The following is an 18,679-nucleotide window of genomic DNA, read 5'->3' on the forward strand; positions in this document are numbered from 1 at the left end:
TTTCATCAGACCAGAGGACATTTCTCCAAAAAGTACGATCTTTGCCCCTATGTGCAGCTGCAAACCGTAGTCTGGCTTTTTTATGGCGGTTTTGGAGCAGTGGCTTCTTCCTTGCTGAGCGGCCATTCAGGTTATGTCGATACAGGACTCGTTTTACTGTGGATATAGATACTTTGTACCCGTTTCCTCCAGCATCTTCACAAGGTCCTTTGCTGTTATTCTGGGATTGATTTCCCCTTTTCGCACGAAAGTATGTTCATCTCTAGGAGAGAGAACACATCTCCTTCCTGAGCGGTATGACGGCTGTGTGGTCCCATGGTGTTTATACTTGCGTGCTATTGTTTGTACAGATGAACATGGTACCCTCAGGCGTTTGGAAATTACTCCCAAGGATGAACCAGACTTGTGGAGGTCTACAATATTTTTTCTGAGGTCTTGGCTGATTTCTTTTGATTTTCCCCATGATGTCAAGCAAAGAGGCACTAAGTTTGAAGGGAGGCCTTGAAAAACAGTGGGGAGAACAAGTATTTGATACACTGCCGATTTTGCAGGTTTGTAATGTAGAGGATGTAGAGGTCTGTAATTTTTAATCATAAACTGGGGAGAACAAGTATTTGATACACTGCTGATTTTGCAGGTTTTCCTACTTACAAAGCATGTAGAGGTCTGTAATTTTTATCATAGGTACACTTCAACTGTGAGAGACGGAATCTAAAACAAAAATCCAGATAATCACATTGTATAAATAATTTGCATTTTATTGCATGACATAAGTATTTGATACATCAGAAAAGCAGAACTTAATATTTGGTACAGAAACCTTTGTTTGCAATTACAGAGATCATACATTTCCTGTAGTTCTTGACCAGGTTTGCACTCACTGCAGCAGGGATTTTGGCCCACTCCTCTATACAGACCTTCTCCAGATCCTTCAGGTTTCGGGACGATCGCTGGGCAATACGGACTTTCAGCTCCCTCCAAAGATTTTCTATTGGGTTCAGGTCTGGAGACTGGCTAGGCCACTCCAGGACCTTGAGATGCTTCTTACGGAGTCACTCCTTAGTTGCCCTGGCTGTGTGTTTCGGGTCGTTGTCATGCTGGAAGACCCAGCCACGACCCATCTTCAATGCTCTTACTGAGGGAAGGAGGCTGTTGGCCAAGATCTCGCGATACATGGCCCCATCCATCCTCCCCTCAATACGGTGCAGTCGTCCTGTCCCCTTTGCAGAAAAGCATCCCCAAATAATGATGTTTCCACCTCCATGCTTCACGGTTGGGAGGGTGTTCTTGGGGTTGTACTCATCCTTCTTCTTCCTCCAAACACGGCGAGTGGAGTTTAGACCAAAAAGCTCTATTTTTGTCTCATCAGACCACATGACCTTCTCCCATTCCTCCTCTGGATCATCCAGATGGTCATTGGCAAACTTCAGACGGGCCTGGTAATGCGCTGGCTTGAGCATGGGGACCTTGCGTGCGCTGCAGGATTTTAATCCATGATGGCGTAGTGTGTTACTAATGGTTTTCTTTGAGACTGTGGTCCAAGCTCTCTTCAGGTCATTGACCAGGTCCTGCCGTGTAGTTCTGGGCTGATCCCTCACCTTCCTCATGATCATTGATGCCCCACGAGGTGAGATCTTGCATGGAGCCCCAGACCGAGGGTGATTGACCGTCATCTTGAACTTCCTCCATTTTCTAATAATTGCGCCAACAGTTGTTGCCTTCTCACCAAGCTGCTTGCCTATTGTCCTGTAGCCCATCCCAGCCTTGTGCAGGTCTACAATTTTATCCCTGATGTCCTTACACAGCTCTCTGGTCTTGGCCATTGTGGAGAGGTTGGAGTCTGTTTGATTGAGTGTGTGGACAGGTGTCTTTTATACAGGTAACGAGTTCAAACAGGTGCAGTTAATACAGGTAATGAGTGGAGAACAGGAGGGCTTCTTAAAGAAAAACTAACAGGTCTGCGAGAGCCGGAATTCTTACTGGTTGGTAGGTGATCAAATACGTATGTCATGCAATAAAATGCAAATTATTTACTTAAAAATCATACAATGTGATTTTCTGGATTTTTGTTTTAGATTCCGTCTCTCACAGTTGAAGTGTACCGATGATAAAAATTACAGACCTCTACATGCTTTGTAAGTAGGAAAACCTGCAAAATCGGCAGTATATCAAATACTTGTCCTCCCCACTGTACATCCACAGGTACACCTCCAATTGACTCAAATGATGTCAATTAGTCTACCAGAAGCTTCTAAAACCATGACATAATTTTCTGGAATTTTCCAAGCTGTTTAAAGGCATAGTCAACTTAGCGAATGTAAACTTCTGACCCACTGGAATTATAGATACAGTGATTTATAAGTGAAATAATCTGTCTGTAAACAATTGTTGGAAAAATTACTTGTGTCATGCACAAAGTAGATGTACTTACCAACTTGTCAAAACTATAGTTTGTTACAAATAAATTTGTGGAGTGGTTAAAAAACAAGTTTTAATGACTCCAACCTAAGTGTATGTAAACTTCCGACTTCAACTGCGATTATTCCATAAAAAACAATAGTCATTTAGAACATTAACAATGTCTACACTGTATTTCTGATCAATTTCATGTCATTTTGAATGGACACATTTTTTTGCTTTTCTTTCAAAAATAAGGACATTTCTAAGTAACCCCAAACTTTTGAACGGTAGAGTATATGTTTTAATAAGGTTTGTATCACAACTAAAGTGGCCAAATGACTTTTTAAAATGAAGCACATTAATCTGCTTTACAAGGGGTTTAGAGCCTAACTGGCATATGAACTCAGCAACAACAAAAAAACGTCCCTTTTCTAGGACCGTGTCTGTCAATGATAATTCATAAATATCCAAATAACTTCACAGATCTTCATTGTAAAGGGTTTAAACACCGTTTCCCATGCTTGCTCTATGAACCATAAACAATTAATGAACATGCACCTGAGGAACGGTCATTAAGACACTAACAGCTTACAGACGGTAGGCAATTAAGGTCCCAGTTATGAAAACTTAGGACAGTAAAGAGGCCTTTCACTTGACTCTGAAAAACACCAATAGAAAGATGCCCAGGGTCCCTGCTCATCTGCGTGAACGTGCCTTAGAAATGCTGCAAGGAGGCATGAGGACTGCAGATGTGGCCAGGGCAATAAATTGCAATGTCCGTACTGTGAGACGCCTAAGACAGCGCTATAGGGAGACAGGACGGAAAGCTGATCATCCACGCAGTGGCAGACCACGTGTAACAACACCTGCACAGGATCGGTACATCTGAACGTCACACCTGCGGGACAGGTACAAGATGGCAACAACAACTGCCAAGTTACACCAGGAACGCACAATCCCTCCATCAGTGCTCAGACTGTCTGCAATAGGCTGAGAGAGGCTGGACTGAGGGCTTGTTGGCCTGTTGTAAGGCAGGTCCTCACTAGACATCACCGGAAACAGCATTGCCTATGGGCACAAACCCACTGTCGCTGGACCAGACAGGACTGGCAAAAAGTGCTCTTCACTGACGAGTCGCGGTTTTGTCTCACCAGGGGTGATGGTCGGATTGGCGTTTATCGTCGAAGGAATGAGCGTTACACCGAGGCCTGTACTCTGGAGCGGGATCGATTTGGAGGTGGAGGGTCCATCATGGTCTGGGGCAGTATGCCACAGCATCATCGGACTGAGCTTGTTGTCATTGCAGGCAATCTCAACGCTGTGCGTTACAGGGAAGACATCCTCCTCCCTTTTTGGTACCCTTCCTGCAGGCTCATCCTCCAGCATGACAATGCCACCAGCCATACTGATCGTTCTGTACGTGATTTCCTGCAAGACAGCAATGTCAGTGTTCTGCCATGGCCAGCGAAGAGCCCGGATTTCCATCCCATTGAGCCCGTTTGGGACCTGATGGATCGGAGGGTGAGGGCTAGGGCCATTCCCCCCAGAAATGTCTGGGAACTTGCAGGTGCCTTGGTGGAAGAGTGGGGCAAGAACTGGCAAATGTGGTGCAAGAACTGGCAAATGTGGTGCAGCAAGAACTGGCAAATGTGGTGCAGTCCATGAGGAGGAGATGCACTGCAGTACTTAATGCAGCTGGTGGCCACACCAGATACTGACTGTTACTTTTGATTTTGACCCACACTTTTTCAGGGACACATTATTCCATTTTTGTTAGTCACATGTCTGTGGAATTTGTTCAGTTTATGTCACAGTTGTTGAATCTTGCTATGTTCATACAAATATTTACACATGTTAAGTTTGCTGAAAATAAACGCAGTTGACAGTGAGAGGACGTTTCTTTTTTTTGTTGCTGAGTTTATAAGCAGCGCATGAGTTTCAAGTTTGAAGAAGATAATTTATAAGAAAAGCATTACAATCATAATTGCATTTGCGGTCACTTTTGATAATGGTGTTTTCCGCTAATGGAATATTTGCGCTTATAGCCTACTACCATGTGCGCATTTCTGCACTTATAATATGAAGAAATAGCCTAATAGTTTATCAACATTTTAAGCTAAATGTTCTGAGCTGTTGCATCAGACACATTGCATAAAAATGTTTTTGTTGATGCTAATGGTTGTATTAATTTTGGATGTATCACTTCAGACTGTTTGGAGTATTTATTTCTTGCACAGAATAGTTCAACTTTCGTACTATGGGGGATAGTAGATTTACATAGGCTAGTGCTTTTGCTGTTCGTTAAGCCTACTCATCTTGTTGGCTGACGAAAAGTAAATGTGGAATGTTCTTCCAGTATCTTCAATACGCACCTTGGAATTGGATAAGGACGCACGCAGTTGTGTCCCTGATGGGTCTGTCTTCACTTGTAGCCTGTGAGAAAGACCCGATCACTTGACGGAGAGCCGTGCGAGTGAGACACACTTCGGATTTCGCAGCACACTCAGAGAGAAGGGTACAACACTGCACTCCAGGCAACAAAAAGCATGGATTTTTTTAGGGTGCATTATGGCCACAAAGGGGATGCCACCTTGAAATTTGAGGCATTATCAAGTGCTTGTCAAATTGTGAATGAGAGACTATTGGAGTGTGTACAGCCTGCACAAAAAAATAAGCAGACCTCATGCCTTTCAAGAGACTTTTTCCAAACCATCATTAGTCTCATCATGCAACCTTACAATGTATTAAAAATCTAAACATATAGCCCATGTTTGTGAAACAACTAAAGTTACATAAATAACTCTAAATTAAGCATTTAGGAGTACCCATTTCTTGGTTAACCATTCAACACAGAATAGCGCATGTGCGCACTCCCTCAAATCGTTTGGAGAAAATATTTATATTTTATTCAGCTTTTTTCAATTGTATTTTTCATACTATAAAATAATATAAAATAACACCATGGAATTATAAACAAATCTTGTCTGTTAAATTAACTAGTGTAGACCACAGCCATTTGGCATAGCCAGATCAGGACCTAACATAAGGACAACTCAGAGTATGCTATTCTTTTCTTCTGAAATAGACTCCATTTTCTTCATATCATTTCTTTAGACCTGTCTAAAATCATTAATGGATTTATTGTGAAGGTGTAGACTATATTACATGGATTTATTAGACTTTTTAAAATGGCTTGTAGGCTGTGTGTGGAAGCCAGGAGATGTTAAATATGTTTATGTTAATTAACGGTCAATTACCGTGAGTCCGACAGTTATTTGCTTGACAATCACCGGCTGACGAGATTCCGTGGCCGCCACAGGCCTAGTCTGAGCCACTAGAAATCTTCCACCAGCCAGTCAGTCACCACCACATCACATTAGACAGATTCAACATCCCCTCAAACACCAAGGTCCCTCTGAAGAGGTCGGCTGATCTCTGGAAGCAACATCGACAATATTGTTATAACTACATACCATACTGTAAAGGAGAGAGAAATCGCTCTGAAACAGTCCGGAAAAGCAGAATACAGAGACCGGTGTGGAATTTCACATTAATATACCTAATGAAAGGTATTTTCACGAGGCATGCACTTACCCTCCCACACTGGTTTAGAACGGGTAGTCTAGTGCGCACTTACCCTCCCACACTGGTTTAGAACGGGTGGTCTAGTGCACACTTACCTCTGAAGCTGAACAAGTTGCTATGGAAATGGGCCCGAGCAAAACACTTCACTTAAAGACAACAAAACAAACACTTTAATTCCATTCCTGACACAGTGATGTGAAGTGTGGCGAGACAATCTTAAAAAATGCCCAATGCTAGACAAATTTACTCAGAAGGGGGATAAACAAATAGCGACCCGGGATCGCCTGTGTGAATTGAAAATGGTCGCCTGCAGTCTGGATGAAATGCCCCCAGCTGGGAGTGATGTGAATCTGTGGCTGGCCGCATCCGTCGACGCAGATATCTAATCAGACACCCGCTGAGCGTGTCGGGCCTCCCACCCCCATCCTTGTTTAACTCCACTTCCACTTCAGTGTGCAGCCTCTGGTCAGTGAGCTCAGCCTCACTCAACTGTTCCTTTAGCCATCAACACCATGGAGGGCTTGTGTTCTGAGTGGGTGTAGGCTTCACCCATCCAACCACAGCAAACAAAACCAGAGAGACAGGAGGGTGGAGGATGCACCCCGACCGTGGAACATGTTTAAACCCTTAACCCATCTGCGGTAAATGTAATAATAATAGTATTTCTGACACTTAGGAGATAACATGGTGCAAAGCCTCCATGTGAATTGACGAATGCACTGGAGAAACCTACAATAACATCTGAACAAACAGCAGAGTAATCCCACCTTGACTCCTCAAAGCAAAGGTCATCATAACGTTTACACTGACCAGAAACAGCTGTGGCAGACTTATGTACATACCATACCTCCACACATACACTGGTGAGGAGAAACAATGTCACTGGCTTACAGGTTATAGCTAGGGAATAACACTCTGGAGAGGCTTATTCCAGCATGTGAGGTAAATAACATTTTGTTAAGGGAGAAAATTGGGTTTGCAGGGGGAGCAAGAAAACTAACTTTTATCCCTCTCTTTTTTTCCTACCAATAAAGCATATTACTAAACATACTGCTAAACTTGAAGATATCCTTCTTAATCCCCTTTCCCCAAACTAATCGGCTCAGTGGAAAGTGTTGCTGGTGCCTGTGATATGTGAAGTGGAGCCTGGGTGTCCTGAACCCCGTCGAGGAGCGAGGCGACAGCCTGAAATTAGTTTCTGTCCTCCCTCATCTCCTCCCTGGCTCCAGGACCTGATCCTGTTGCCTGGCATTACCGTTAACACTGCTGGAGCACCATAACAATACAGTGTGGCACAGCACAATGAAGACGGAATACAGCACCGGTGTTAGAAAACATAGACTCTAGAACATGAGGGAACCACGGCAGCAGACACACAAACGGTAACTGGGTCATTCGTATGGCTTGTAGAATTTGGCTGTGTCCCAAAATGTCTCATTACAGTCAAATAGAAGCCACATGTAAATGTACAGTATAATCTGCTAATGTAAATGTTGCCCTTATCATGATGAGAACTCATTAATGTTCTACAGAGGTCAATGGGCTTGATGGACGATCCTCCAAGGAGAGGAGGGGAGAGACCTCTTAGAGGTGTTTAATAAAACAACTTGGAATGAGAACCAGCGACAATACTTCCTTAATATCTACCACTTGGGCATAATCCTTGATTAATGCATGCATCTAGGTATAGGCTAGGCCTATTCCAAGGAACTTTGAGCTGTTGTGAATGCTTATGGCAAGCAGTAATCCTTTCGTCAATATGACCTGTGTGCAAAGCTTGATGAAGGATTTCTAGCCTTGATACATTAAGGCTGGTTTAAGGAGCCATGAGCTGTTATGAATAGTTATCATATCATCCCATGCATCATGTGGTGACAAGAGGAAATAAATGAATAATGCTTTAATCACCAGCGGCTCATAGAAAGTGTTATCCCACAATAATGATTATAGCCATTATAATTTCTCCTCAGAGAACTTTGGCATATCCTTGGTCATAATAACAGATGACGTCTCCTGACTAACAGCAGCTCATGTAATAATATCCAATGCTCAGTGAAGCGGAGCCATCTCTTTCCCTTTCTCTAATTACTTGGTAGTGTGGAGTAATGAACACTTCATAAGCACCTGTTTCATCTCCTAAAGAGGGAGGTTTCAGTTGGAGCCACTCAGACAGACACAGCCTAATCAGCCCAGGAGAGGCGATGGTGAGATCAATATTTGGGGTTGGAGTCAAGCTGCCTTCCACATGTCGCAACCGTGTTCATTATTACCTGCTCGACTTCAATGGAAAGCCATTATCGAGCGCTAAGCAGTGTCCTGACAGTTATGTTTTTTCATCCTCTCCCTGGCTGTAACAACAAGCTGTGGCTGTAGCGAGCTCGTCTCATCAAACATGATCTACAATCTGCCCATCTGCCCTGTGCTCTCCACGTCAAACCTCTTCATCTGCCCTGTGCTCTCCACGTCAAACCTCTTCACTGTCACTTAACCTTCAACAACAGCTCGCAGGAAGCCACTTTGAATATGGGCCATTCCTATTAATTCATCCCATCATATGATCTGGAACCAAGTCTTTAATTATAGAGAAATCTTCCTGTATCTGAGGTATTAAAGAGAAACTGTCACTATGACAATTGCCTTCACAAGGTCAAACTGTTAAGGGCAATTCCACAGGAACAGAATGATGCTGAAACATTTTCAATTTAAAATGTATGCCAAACAAAAACCAATGATCGCCAAGTTAAGCAAACCATACAACTCTATGCACAAGGACAACCTGTAGTCTCTCAGCTCAGATCATAACCAGTTTCCACTGAACATTTACAAAAACATATTTACTTCAAGACCAGTGCAGATGCAAAGTTCTTCAAGTAATTTTTTTTTTTTTTTTTAATATTCAGTGGAAACCGGATATGATCTGAGCTCAGTGAACTGCAGGCAGTAAAAGTTATCTGTGATTAAATGCACAGCAAGGCGACTTAACGCTATGTGCTTGAACACAGCACATCAGCATACAGGACTCGTCCGGATTTAGAGTGTTTATGGGACTTGTGGTGGATTGGGCTTGTGAAACGGCCGGGGCTATAAAGGCAGATAACAGTCATGTCAAGAACATTTTGGATGAAAAACTCCACTGCATTGGGTTCCCTCTCACTTCTAACAATGAAAGAATACGTTTGACTAGTCTATGGATTTGAGTAAAGGCTCTGACACTCTAAGCCTCTCTATTTCGACTTTCTCCAGAAGGAAGCCACGATGCTTCAAATCGCCTCATTAGAGACTGCCACAGCTGACTGGCCGAGTTAACACATGGACCTGCTATCGAGTTCTGGTTGAAACTCAGAGCTCCTACATCCCCTATCCTGGACAAGGTTACTGGTTAAGTCGATCACTTCACAGTTCAGACACAGCCTCACTGCTCTGCTGTTCTCCGGGGCTCTGTGCCCTGTCCAGACAGGACAGGACTGACAGTACTTAAAAAGAAAGGGGGGTGCAAGGTACATGCTTAGATGGATGAGTCTCTTTAGAGAACATGAGAGGGAGAGACTGGCTTCTAGAGAGGCCCTCCCTTATCTGTCTCAGCCTCTCGACTGTTATCCTGATGGCATATTTCAGAAAACCCAGTAAGACACAGGGAAGTCTCAGGGGCCAGGGACAGTCTATGGCTCTGAATGCATAACAGAATGTGTAATAGGGGGGGATGTCATTGTACCATTTCATACACCTGAGGAGGCGTAGGCAGGGACGCAATCTTTGGCTACAGCGAGCTCACTGCACACGGAGGGTGACATGCTGAAGGAATTTGGTGACAGCAAGATTCACTTAGATTGTTTTTCTTTTTGACATTCAGGAGGAGAGCAGTCGGGCATTCCGTGTGTGTGTGTGTGTGTGTGTAGAGAGAGATCAGTTTGAGAGACACGTAGGTGTAGGGGATGGGCGTTGAACCACAGGACCCAGAGAGACCGTAAACTAAAAAGATCTCATCTAATGAGGCTCGTGTAAAACTCTTTCTAGTGGAAAGATGAATGCTGCAACCGCAGCCTAGACCCCATCTAGGCTGCTTCGCTCCAATCTCCCTGACTGGCAGACCACGCAGGTGGGTACCAGGCAGGCAGCACATCTCCTAGGGAGAGAAGAGGGAGCCAGAGCAGGCAGACAGGAGGAATAGAGTAGAGGAGAGAAAAGGCTAGAGCTTAAGGCCAGTTTTAAGGCCAGGCAGTGTCACTGGCAGCACAGCAGGCAGCAAGGCCAAATGACTCCACACACCGAGGGCAAAACTGTCCTATTTAAACGGCAATGATGCAGCCATTTCTTGCTGGGTCATCATACCCCATAGCATATCTTATGCCATGTTAAGCATGGAGGTAAAATGTGAGCAGGAGTAATGAGTGCACCTTGCTTCAACCCCCAGGTATGCTCACACTCCAATGGACAGGAACATACAGGGGGTTATGGTTATAAACGCTACACAAATGTAGTGCTTTGTATTTCTACTCTCTCACACTGATACAGCACAACTTATGATCCCTGAGTGTTCAACTAAGTCTGCCGAGATCTACCAGGTGTGAGATTGCTACACAACTGGCACACAGCACTCCGGGAGTCGTTGTCGGGTAAGCACAGAACATAACGCAAAACCCACCTTCATAGTGTGGTGGGTTCTAAATGATGTCCTATCCATATGGTGGTTGTTCTGTTGTGTGATGCCTCACAGTAAAAACCTTCCCAGTGGAAACACAGTAACTTTTGTGGTTCCAATGAAGATATTCATTAGTGCCACCTTGAGTGCCGTTCCAACAGATTGCAAGAAACCTCCAGGCATCCCAGCAGGGGATGTACGTTCATTGAGATGCATAGTCACATATGGCAAATGTAAGTTTGACTGTCATGTTCATAGGGGTAGAAAGGGGCATTGCGCCCCACAGGACAAGCTGCAACAGAGCTATTTTCATTAGTGCAAACAAGTATCAAACCATCAATCTTCATTACCGCAAAGAACACATGATCCATTACTCGTGTCTTTTAATACAGTTTAATCATACTATTTTGTATACAGCTGTTCATATCTTGGCATATTAAAAGCATATCACACAACATGTTCCCCATGTAGGCTTGTGTTGTATCTCCAAAGAGTAGTGTGCAGCGTGTTCTACAGTAACAAAGTCCTTCAGGTCAGAGAGGAGATCTATTTACAATACTAGAAATCAACTCTCACTTCAGAGTAAAGAGGAGCTCCGGATAAGAGAACAGAAAGGAAAGCAGAGGAAAAGAAAGGCAAACAGACACACTTCTCTGAGGCAAGAAGCCAGAGGAGAGGACTGAGTGACAGCGCAGTGCTTACCCTCCAAGCTATGACTTTATTTCTGTCCAAAACTTTTAGTCAGTCACCAACCCCAAAAGGCTAAACATATCCTACCCAAGATGGCACTCTAAAACCGTGGCCCATCCATCACTAATCAGGTCATTACTAACGTGCTCTCTCATGAATGTTGTGGCTTAATTAGGGATGAGAGTAAACAGATTGTTTACTGTAAAAGCGGGTGTCTTGTAACAGATACAAATGGCTGTGGACCCTGGGCTATGATTAATATCCTCCGTGTCGCGAACCCTCTGCCTGCCGTAAACAGGGAAGATGCACTTTATAATCATACCAGCCAAAACAGTGGTAACAAGCCTTCAGCCCACGGTTTGCTAATGAGTCGTGATTTACCTGTAAATACAGGAATGTAGACAGAGTAAACAATTCTTGTGATCTTGTGGTCTTGTGATAGTCAGTCACTTGAAAATTGCTAGTGTGAAATGATTCACTGATTTGCTCTCATCTCGTCAGATAGGCTCTAGAAAAAGAATGTACACGCACAAAAATGTCTGTCCCTAAAACTTTCAGGACATTCTGAGAAACAGAGATTGCATTCAGACTGTATTAGCATTTCAGTAGGGAGAGAAGTAGGCCTAACAACATGCAGAGGGAAAGATATTGCCTCGACTGAAATGTTCTCATGACTTTGTCCTTCCTAGCCAAAAGATGGCCTTTGCCTACTCATCTAGTTTCCCTGACTGTGCTCAAAGAGTTGGAAACACTATGTTGTTTCGATCCTATAGTTTTTTTTATTTCACCTTTATTTCACCAGGTAGGCCAGTTGAGAACAAGTTCTCATTTACAACTGCGAAGACGGCCAAGATAAAGCAAAGCAGTGCGACAAAAACAACAGAGTTACACATGGGATAAACAAACGTACAGTCAATAACACAATAGAAACATCTGTATATAGTGTGTGCAAATGAAGTAAGGATCACAGTTGCATCACAGTTGTATAACAAAATCACAATGGCTGACTGTGTTTTCAGCTTGACTAACCCCAACACTGACAAGAGAGAATACAGGATGTGGCAGGTGCAGTGAAAAAGACATGTTTTCTTGTCTCACAACCATAAACAGGATTAGCTACTTGATGACAGAGGAAACAGGCTTAAAGAAGAGAGCGGCTGTGGAGTGGAGCCTACAGGCGTGCGGTGCGGTTTCATGCCAGCCCTATATGGTAGCTAGCTGTGTTCCTGGCCACGCTTGCTTGCGTTTGCCTACAGCCCGTTGGAGGCGGCTAAAAATAGGAGCGGGCCCCGTCACCCGCGGAAAACCTAAGACCTTGTGTTCGGACGGAGGGAAAAGGCAAACTCCAAAAGGTGACCTTGGGTTCGAGCTGCTGGGAAGCTTTGTTCCTCTGGACTGATGTCACTCACACAAACACAGGAGACACGCAGACAAGAGTATAACCAAGAGCTGGAAATAAATGAAATCAATGGATTTTATTTCCCCTCTTATTTCAAAAATAAAAGCCTGTCTGTCTGGAATGAGAACGTGTAGCAGCGGCAGAATTCTATGCTGAGTACATTTTAAAACTCAGTGGCTGAGTAGGAGTGACTAACCGACTCAGTTTCTGTGTGCTTATCCCTTTGACAATGCAACTCTCTGAAGACTAGGCTTACACTTTGAAGTATCCCCCCCCACCATTTATTTGAATCATCTCCACACACAGCAACATGTAGAACCAAAACCTGAGGCTGTTATCTTCAAATGTACCATACCCTTAACTCTGTACTAAACTAATAACAAAACACGAGAAAAGGATAAAATAAATACATTGACATTTCTCAAACCTTTACGTGTGTGTTTGATGGGAAAATACAATTTTCCAAACTCCACCGACCAGAGTGTTTTTTCACACAGTGCCCGTGGAGCTTATGCCATTGGGCCCTGGAAACACCACTGGCTGTAGGAAATGACTCATTACAGAGAGTCAAAACAGGACTACTGCTAGTCACACAATATGACTGAACAGAGAACAGATCAAAAAGACTGCAGAAGCCCAGCTTACTAGCTAAATCCTTGGCTAAGGCGAGAAAAGAGGCAGGTTTGTTAACTGGTTCCAGGTTTCTTAATCGTAAAGGTAGGCAGCATATTAGATCCAGGCTAAACTGCATCGATAATGGAGAGGGAGAGATCCAACAAGCTGCTTCCATGTGTCTGGGAGAGACTCCATGGCCAAGGCTGTCTGTGTTCCAGCCAAGCCCAGCCAGACTCCCTGCAGACCAGGCCCTGATCGTATCAGTGACCGGCAGACAGACATGAGCCTATTTCAACAGCAGCTCCTCCACTCTCTCACCCCACTGAGAACCACACTGTTTAAATAGCACTGCTGGCGCTACAACACATCTCCAAACAAGATCATTCTAATGCCTCAAACAGAGCACAGCAAAACGCACCGGCCACCATTAATGACAGGCCCAGAAATGTAGGCAGGTTTCGCAGAGGTATTTAACTTGGTTCGCCCAGATCTCTGAAATATTTAGTCTTACATGATATTTCTTCCTCCCACTGACATGGTAAAACATTCACATTGTGGGGTACTCAGTGCTCACTTCAACCATTAGAGCCTGAATACCCATGGTGTATAGAGGTATATGTAAGCTTCACTAGTAAGAGGGAGGGAGAGAAGAGGATTACACCCCAATAACCTTCTCCTGACTCTGATTGACGCAAGATTCCAGATAATAAAAATCTCCCCAGCGAAAGATTGTCACAGTAATCAGGTATGAGCGTGTATGAGTGTTTGTGCTGTCCCTAATCTTTGAATGGATTTTAAAACCTCTGGGGTCCATCTAGCCCATTAATTTCTGATTCCCAAATAGCGTCGGTCGGTTATGTAAAATTACCTATGGCTCCGGAAATCAATATCTGATCCATTGAGGAGTTAAGTGCTTTGCTCTGACAGGTCGGCCTATCCCATTCAGCAACGCGTCAGGTGATGGAAAACTGGCCAGCCGTAAATAACAGCAGGTCTAAGTCCCCATCCACTGCTCATAGGAGGAAAAACATCCATGGTCTAAATCAGAGGTGACCAGGGGCCTTCACTTCAGTACAACTTATGAATGGTTAACAACTCCACTGCATCAATAGCTTTTTTCAGAAGGTCCTGGTATAATTGATCATGCAGTACATTAAGCGGTATGCGGTGCGGACATCAGCAGCAATGAGCACATCAGGAGGAGAGCCTCTTTATGGCTCTTCCCTTATCCCTTCGTCATGATGATGAACAAGTGTCTGTTCAGCTCTCCAATCCGTCGCTCAGGGCTGGTTGATCGACAGGGACGGGCCTGACCAGTATGCAGGGCTGTGGCTGTACTGCCATGCATCTGTTTAGTTTCACTGATACATTCTTTATCAAAGGTTCCGGCCCACATTGACTTCCACCCAAGCAAAAGGGGCAGGGGCCGTCACTGAAGCCAGGGAGAGATCTCAGAGGCTGCCTACCAGGCCCCATCTCCCCTACCACACGCCCCCCGGCTTCCTGCACGTGTCTCGGCCTCCACTGTCTTGCTCAAAGCAGCTTAAAGCAGGTTGGGCGTACAGAACCGACTCCCTCTACTTTCTCCTGCAGGACTCGGAGGAGCTCCCTGGACTCAGGTTCTAAGTCTCACATCAATGGGTCCGCCTCTCTTAGAGGATGAAAGGGTGAGCAGAGCTCAGTACGCTCAGTTTTAGTGAGGAGGAAATGGATCCAATCTGCTGGGAGGTGGCACAGCCTCACTGTACAGGTGTTGGAATACAACAAAGGAGAATACTATAAACACGCCTGGTACACTTGTTATGTCTGTCAATAACACTATCTCCAAGCTCTGCATACCAGGACATTATTTTATATGGTGGTAAGTCAAACACCCTATTCCCTGTGTAAATCTGGACTAGGTTCTGCTACAGGTTAAGCACTAGATAGCAACATTATGACACACTTATCACATTGTTGTGATGAAAAACTGCATGGGACAGGCTTGCCAATCCAAGAAGAACAAAAAAAAGTGTTGCTTTTAACCACAAACCTCTAGAACCTATAGTCTTACCGCATGATGCGTCACTGGCGTACTAGCGTTCCCCTGGCGTTCCCTCATCTGAAAACAATATGCAATGAACTAGCTGGTACATCTACCTACTGTAAGCCCTTTTAGTCCTGTGGATATCTGTCTCAGGATATAGTCGCTCTATCAGAGAGGACTTTAACATAATAAATACACCAGGTATAGAATTACATATTCCCCACTTTCCAAACTGTACAAAAAGAACCAGCAAAGATGGTTCATTGTAGTTGCTTCTGCGAAGCACGCTCCCTTGTTCCTGCCATTGCTGCTTGTGCTTAACGGTGTGACTTGCCTCTCCTCAAGCTCCTCTCATCTACATTTTACAGTTCAGAAATCACATTAATATGAATGGAAGCGAAAATACGAGGTCTCATTACAATGAGGTTTCCACACAAAACATGCAGTGCAATGCCTTTCCAGCATTGTGTGCAAGTCCTAAACAGAACACATTGACATGTTCTTTGTATATTCATTAGTACAGGGAATTTCAATAGCAAGCCAATATGCACGTTTTTTTTACAGTGCATGCTGTAAGCTGATGAAACATTCCCCCAGTGTCTCGCAGTCAGAACAAAATGATGGGAAGCACAATGAATGTGTGAACTCTTGAGAATTCCTGTAGGGAAATAATACACTCAAAAACCTGGCTGCTTCTGGTGTCTGGTGTTAAAAGGTAAAGAATTACTGTCAACCTCACTCTCCAGTAGTATGACTTGCATAAACCCGCAAGAGGACCTATTTCATACCATTTTACCTTAATTGGAGGGAAATGATATTAAATTAGATAATTGCTCTGAAATAATTGGCAATATTTGATAAACAGCATCCTTCAGAATGATACATGGCTTCATAACCTAAAACTCAGTTCTGCGGCGTGTGGGGGGAAAATAATTGCAGTATGCTCTCCATTTTATTAAAAACCTCTTGCAGACAAAAATGTGTTAGAGGCAGAAATGATTTCCGTTCAGAACTCCGACAGAGTTTCCAGCCTTGATAATTCTATAAATATTTGATAATAAGTCATCCATAGTGAGCATCCACAGTGAGCATCCACAGTGAGCATCCACAGTGAGCATCCACAGTGAGCATCCACAGTGAGCATCCACAGTGAGCATCCACAGTGAGCATCCACAGTGAGCATCCACATTGGAGACAGAAAAAGAGGGGATACAAAGATCAGCTTCTTTTTATGCTTCTCTTTAGATTGGGCCTCTTCATATACTTTCTTTGCTGAGCTCATTGAGCTTCTAAGTGTCTTTCTCCCACTTTGGTGTTGCTACTGCTGTTCTGTTTATGAGAGCCACTTAGCTTGGAACCAAGGTTCAGTAGCTCCCTAAAAACATTTTGAAACGGGGAGAGAAAAAGCATAGATTTTCTGGTTGGAAAAGTCCTCATGTCTGCTGAAATTCAACTGGAGGAGTCTATTTGGTGGGATCTATGACTTGACCTTATTTTCCAACCATGCATTAGAGCAGGTAATTAAAAAACTCTGACTGCATGAAGACAAATAGAGGTCTGATATGAGTCATGAGTCACAATAGCTGAACGAGAAAAGGGGTTTGGTTCCTAAGAGATTGTTTCCTGACCATGTGAGAGAACTGCAGTCCCACACAAATCCCAGAGTTAGCAGACACTAGAAGCCCTCCTCTCAGACGAGATTGGCTAAACCCTTGATATATTTCACAGCTTTACATCTCCTTGAAGGACTGCCCTGCACTCAAGAGATTGGCAGGCAGCGAAGCTCTCACCTCTCTTTGACGGTACAACTTCCAGAAACTTTGGAATAACACTGTTCCAACATTGCTGCAATATAATTCTCTGAAGCCTCACGTCACTCTTATCTAGGGGCAATGGTTGTTCAACTATTGGCGGCTATCTCTACGTAATTGTCTCCACTAACATGGTGTCTATCAAACTGTGGCAGATGGAATAAATGAAATCCTCTTTTCCTTATGACATGTAGCAGATCTCATTGAGTTATAGCAGTAGTTCTGGGCAGCACCAGCAGAGTTTTCACAGTTAGGTACATACCTCTTTGCCAGAAAGGTAATAGGCAGAGAGCAGGCCTCCGACAAACCGGATGTTCACTTCAAAGACAGAGACCTCAGCATTCTGCAGAGAGAACAGACAAAGGAGAGAGATGGAGAGATAGAGATACGGAGGAATGGAGAGAGAGACAGAGGGGGAGGAGAGAGACAAAGGTTACATGATTAGGAGTATTCAACCTGCTGAGTCACCAGGCAGCAGCTGGCAGGCGGTACACAGGGTAGGAATATCCTCACATCACACACTGAACGTAAACACTGCAGACATACACAGGGTTCTACGCTAACTCTTTCAGTTGGTGGCACCAGCAGAATGATTGGGTCCCACCAATTTTTTAAATAAAAAATTTTATATAGATGTGGGCTACAGCTGAGGACACACTGAGATATCACCATCCTTATCCCATGCCTTTACAGAGGACTCTGTACAGTACATCAGAGAAGTGATCAAATAGTGTCATTTTAGAGTAAACTACCTAATGTTACAACAACAAACATTTGACCAACTGTATCGATACAATAGTGTGGTCCACTATCCCCACAGTTAAAATAGAACACAAAGAGAAGGGTCTGTCAGAGAATAGACTTCCACAGAGCTCACACGGCGCTGAGGCTAAACAACTCTGGGAAAAGTTATCTATAATTCAGAAACTACCCACACTCGGTTCAATTTACATGTGTTATTTCATCTTAAGGTCAAGCTGGGAAGCACGAGTTGCCACCAACAAATTTAAGCAATATGAAGAGGTGATACGATGCCTTCCTGGTATGGAACCCCATCATGCCCAAACACAGACCTGCACTCAGCCCATTTCCCTCCGAAGGGCCCCAGGCTTGGTTTTCTCCATTGGAATAGGCAGACTTATTACCCATTCCTCATGTAGATTGTCATTACTCTGAAAAGAAGCATGTGGAGCCTGTCAATCCAGGATAAATTGCTATTCTTTTAATACTGAGAAATGATGGCTTTCATAACCTCATTCTAACTTCCAGCCCTTTGCTTTATATGATAGATGATGTAGAGTGGCCTTCAAATATTTAAGTTAATCATATTATTATGTGCTTATTCCTTGAGGTTTTACTGAGAGGAAATGTTCATGTTATTGCCTCTACTTTGAGTGTACCACATAAAACATTTTTAAATAAAAATGGTGCTTTTTACATTGGACTAAACTTTATCTTTCCACAATATGAGAAACTTGCGTTCCTAATGGGGGCAGAGGGGCTCAGTGACCATG

The 18,679-nt window shown here is 43.8% G+C and overlaps 1 protein-coding gene across 1 annotated transcript in view; it reads right to left on the reverse strand.

Moving 5' to 3' along the window:
• Positions 1-18,679, reverse strand: part of LOC115174842 (mannosyl-oligosaccharide 1,2-alpha-mannosidase IA-like) — a 175,925-nt gene that overhangs the window by 78,355 nt on the left and 78,891 nt on the right. The window contains exon 4 of the mRNA XM_029733787.1: positions 17,428-17,508. Coding sequence (XP_029589647.1) covers positions 17,428-17,508 — 81 coding nt within the window. The remainder of the gene's footprint in view (positions 1-17,427; positions 17,509-18,679) is intronic.

This window comes from Salmo trutta, chromosome 35 (assembly GCF_901001165.1).
Source record: "Salmo trutta chromosome 35, fSalTru1.1, whole genome shotgun sequence".
Lineage (NCBI taxonomy): Eukaryota > Metazoa > Chordata > Actinopteri > Salmoniformes > Salmonidae > Salmo > Salmo trutta.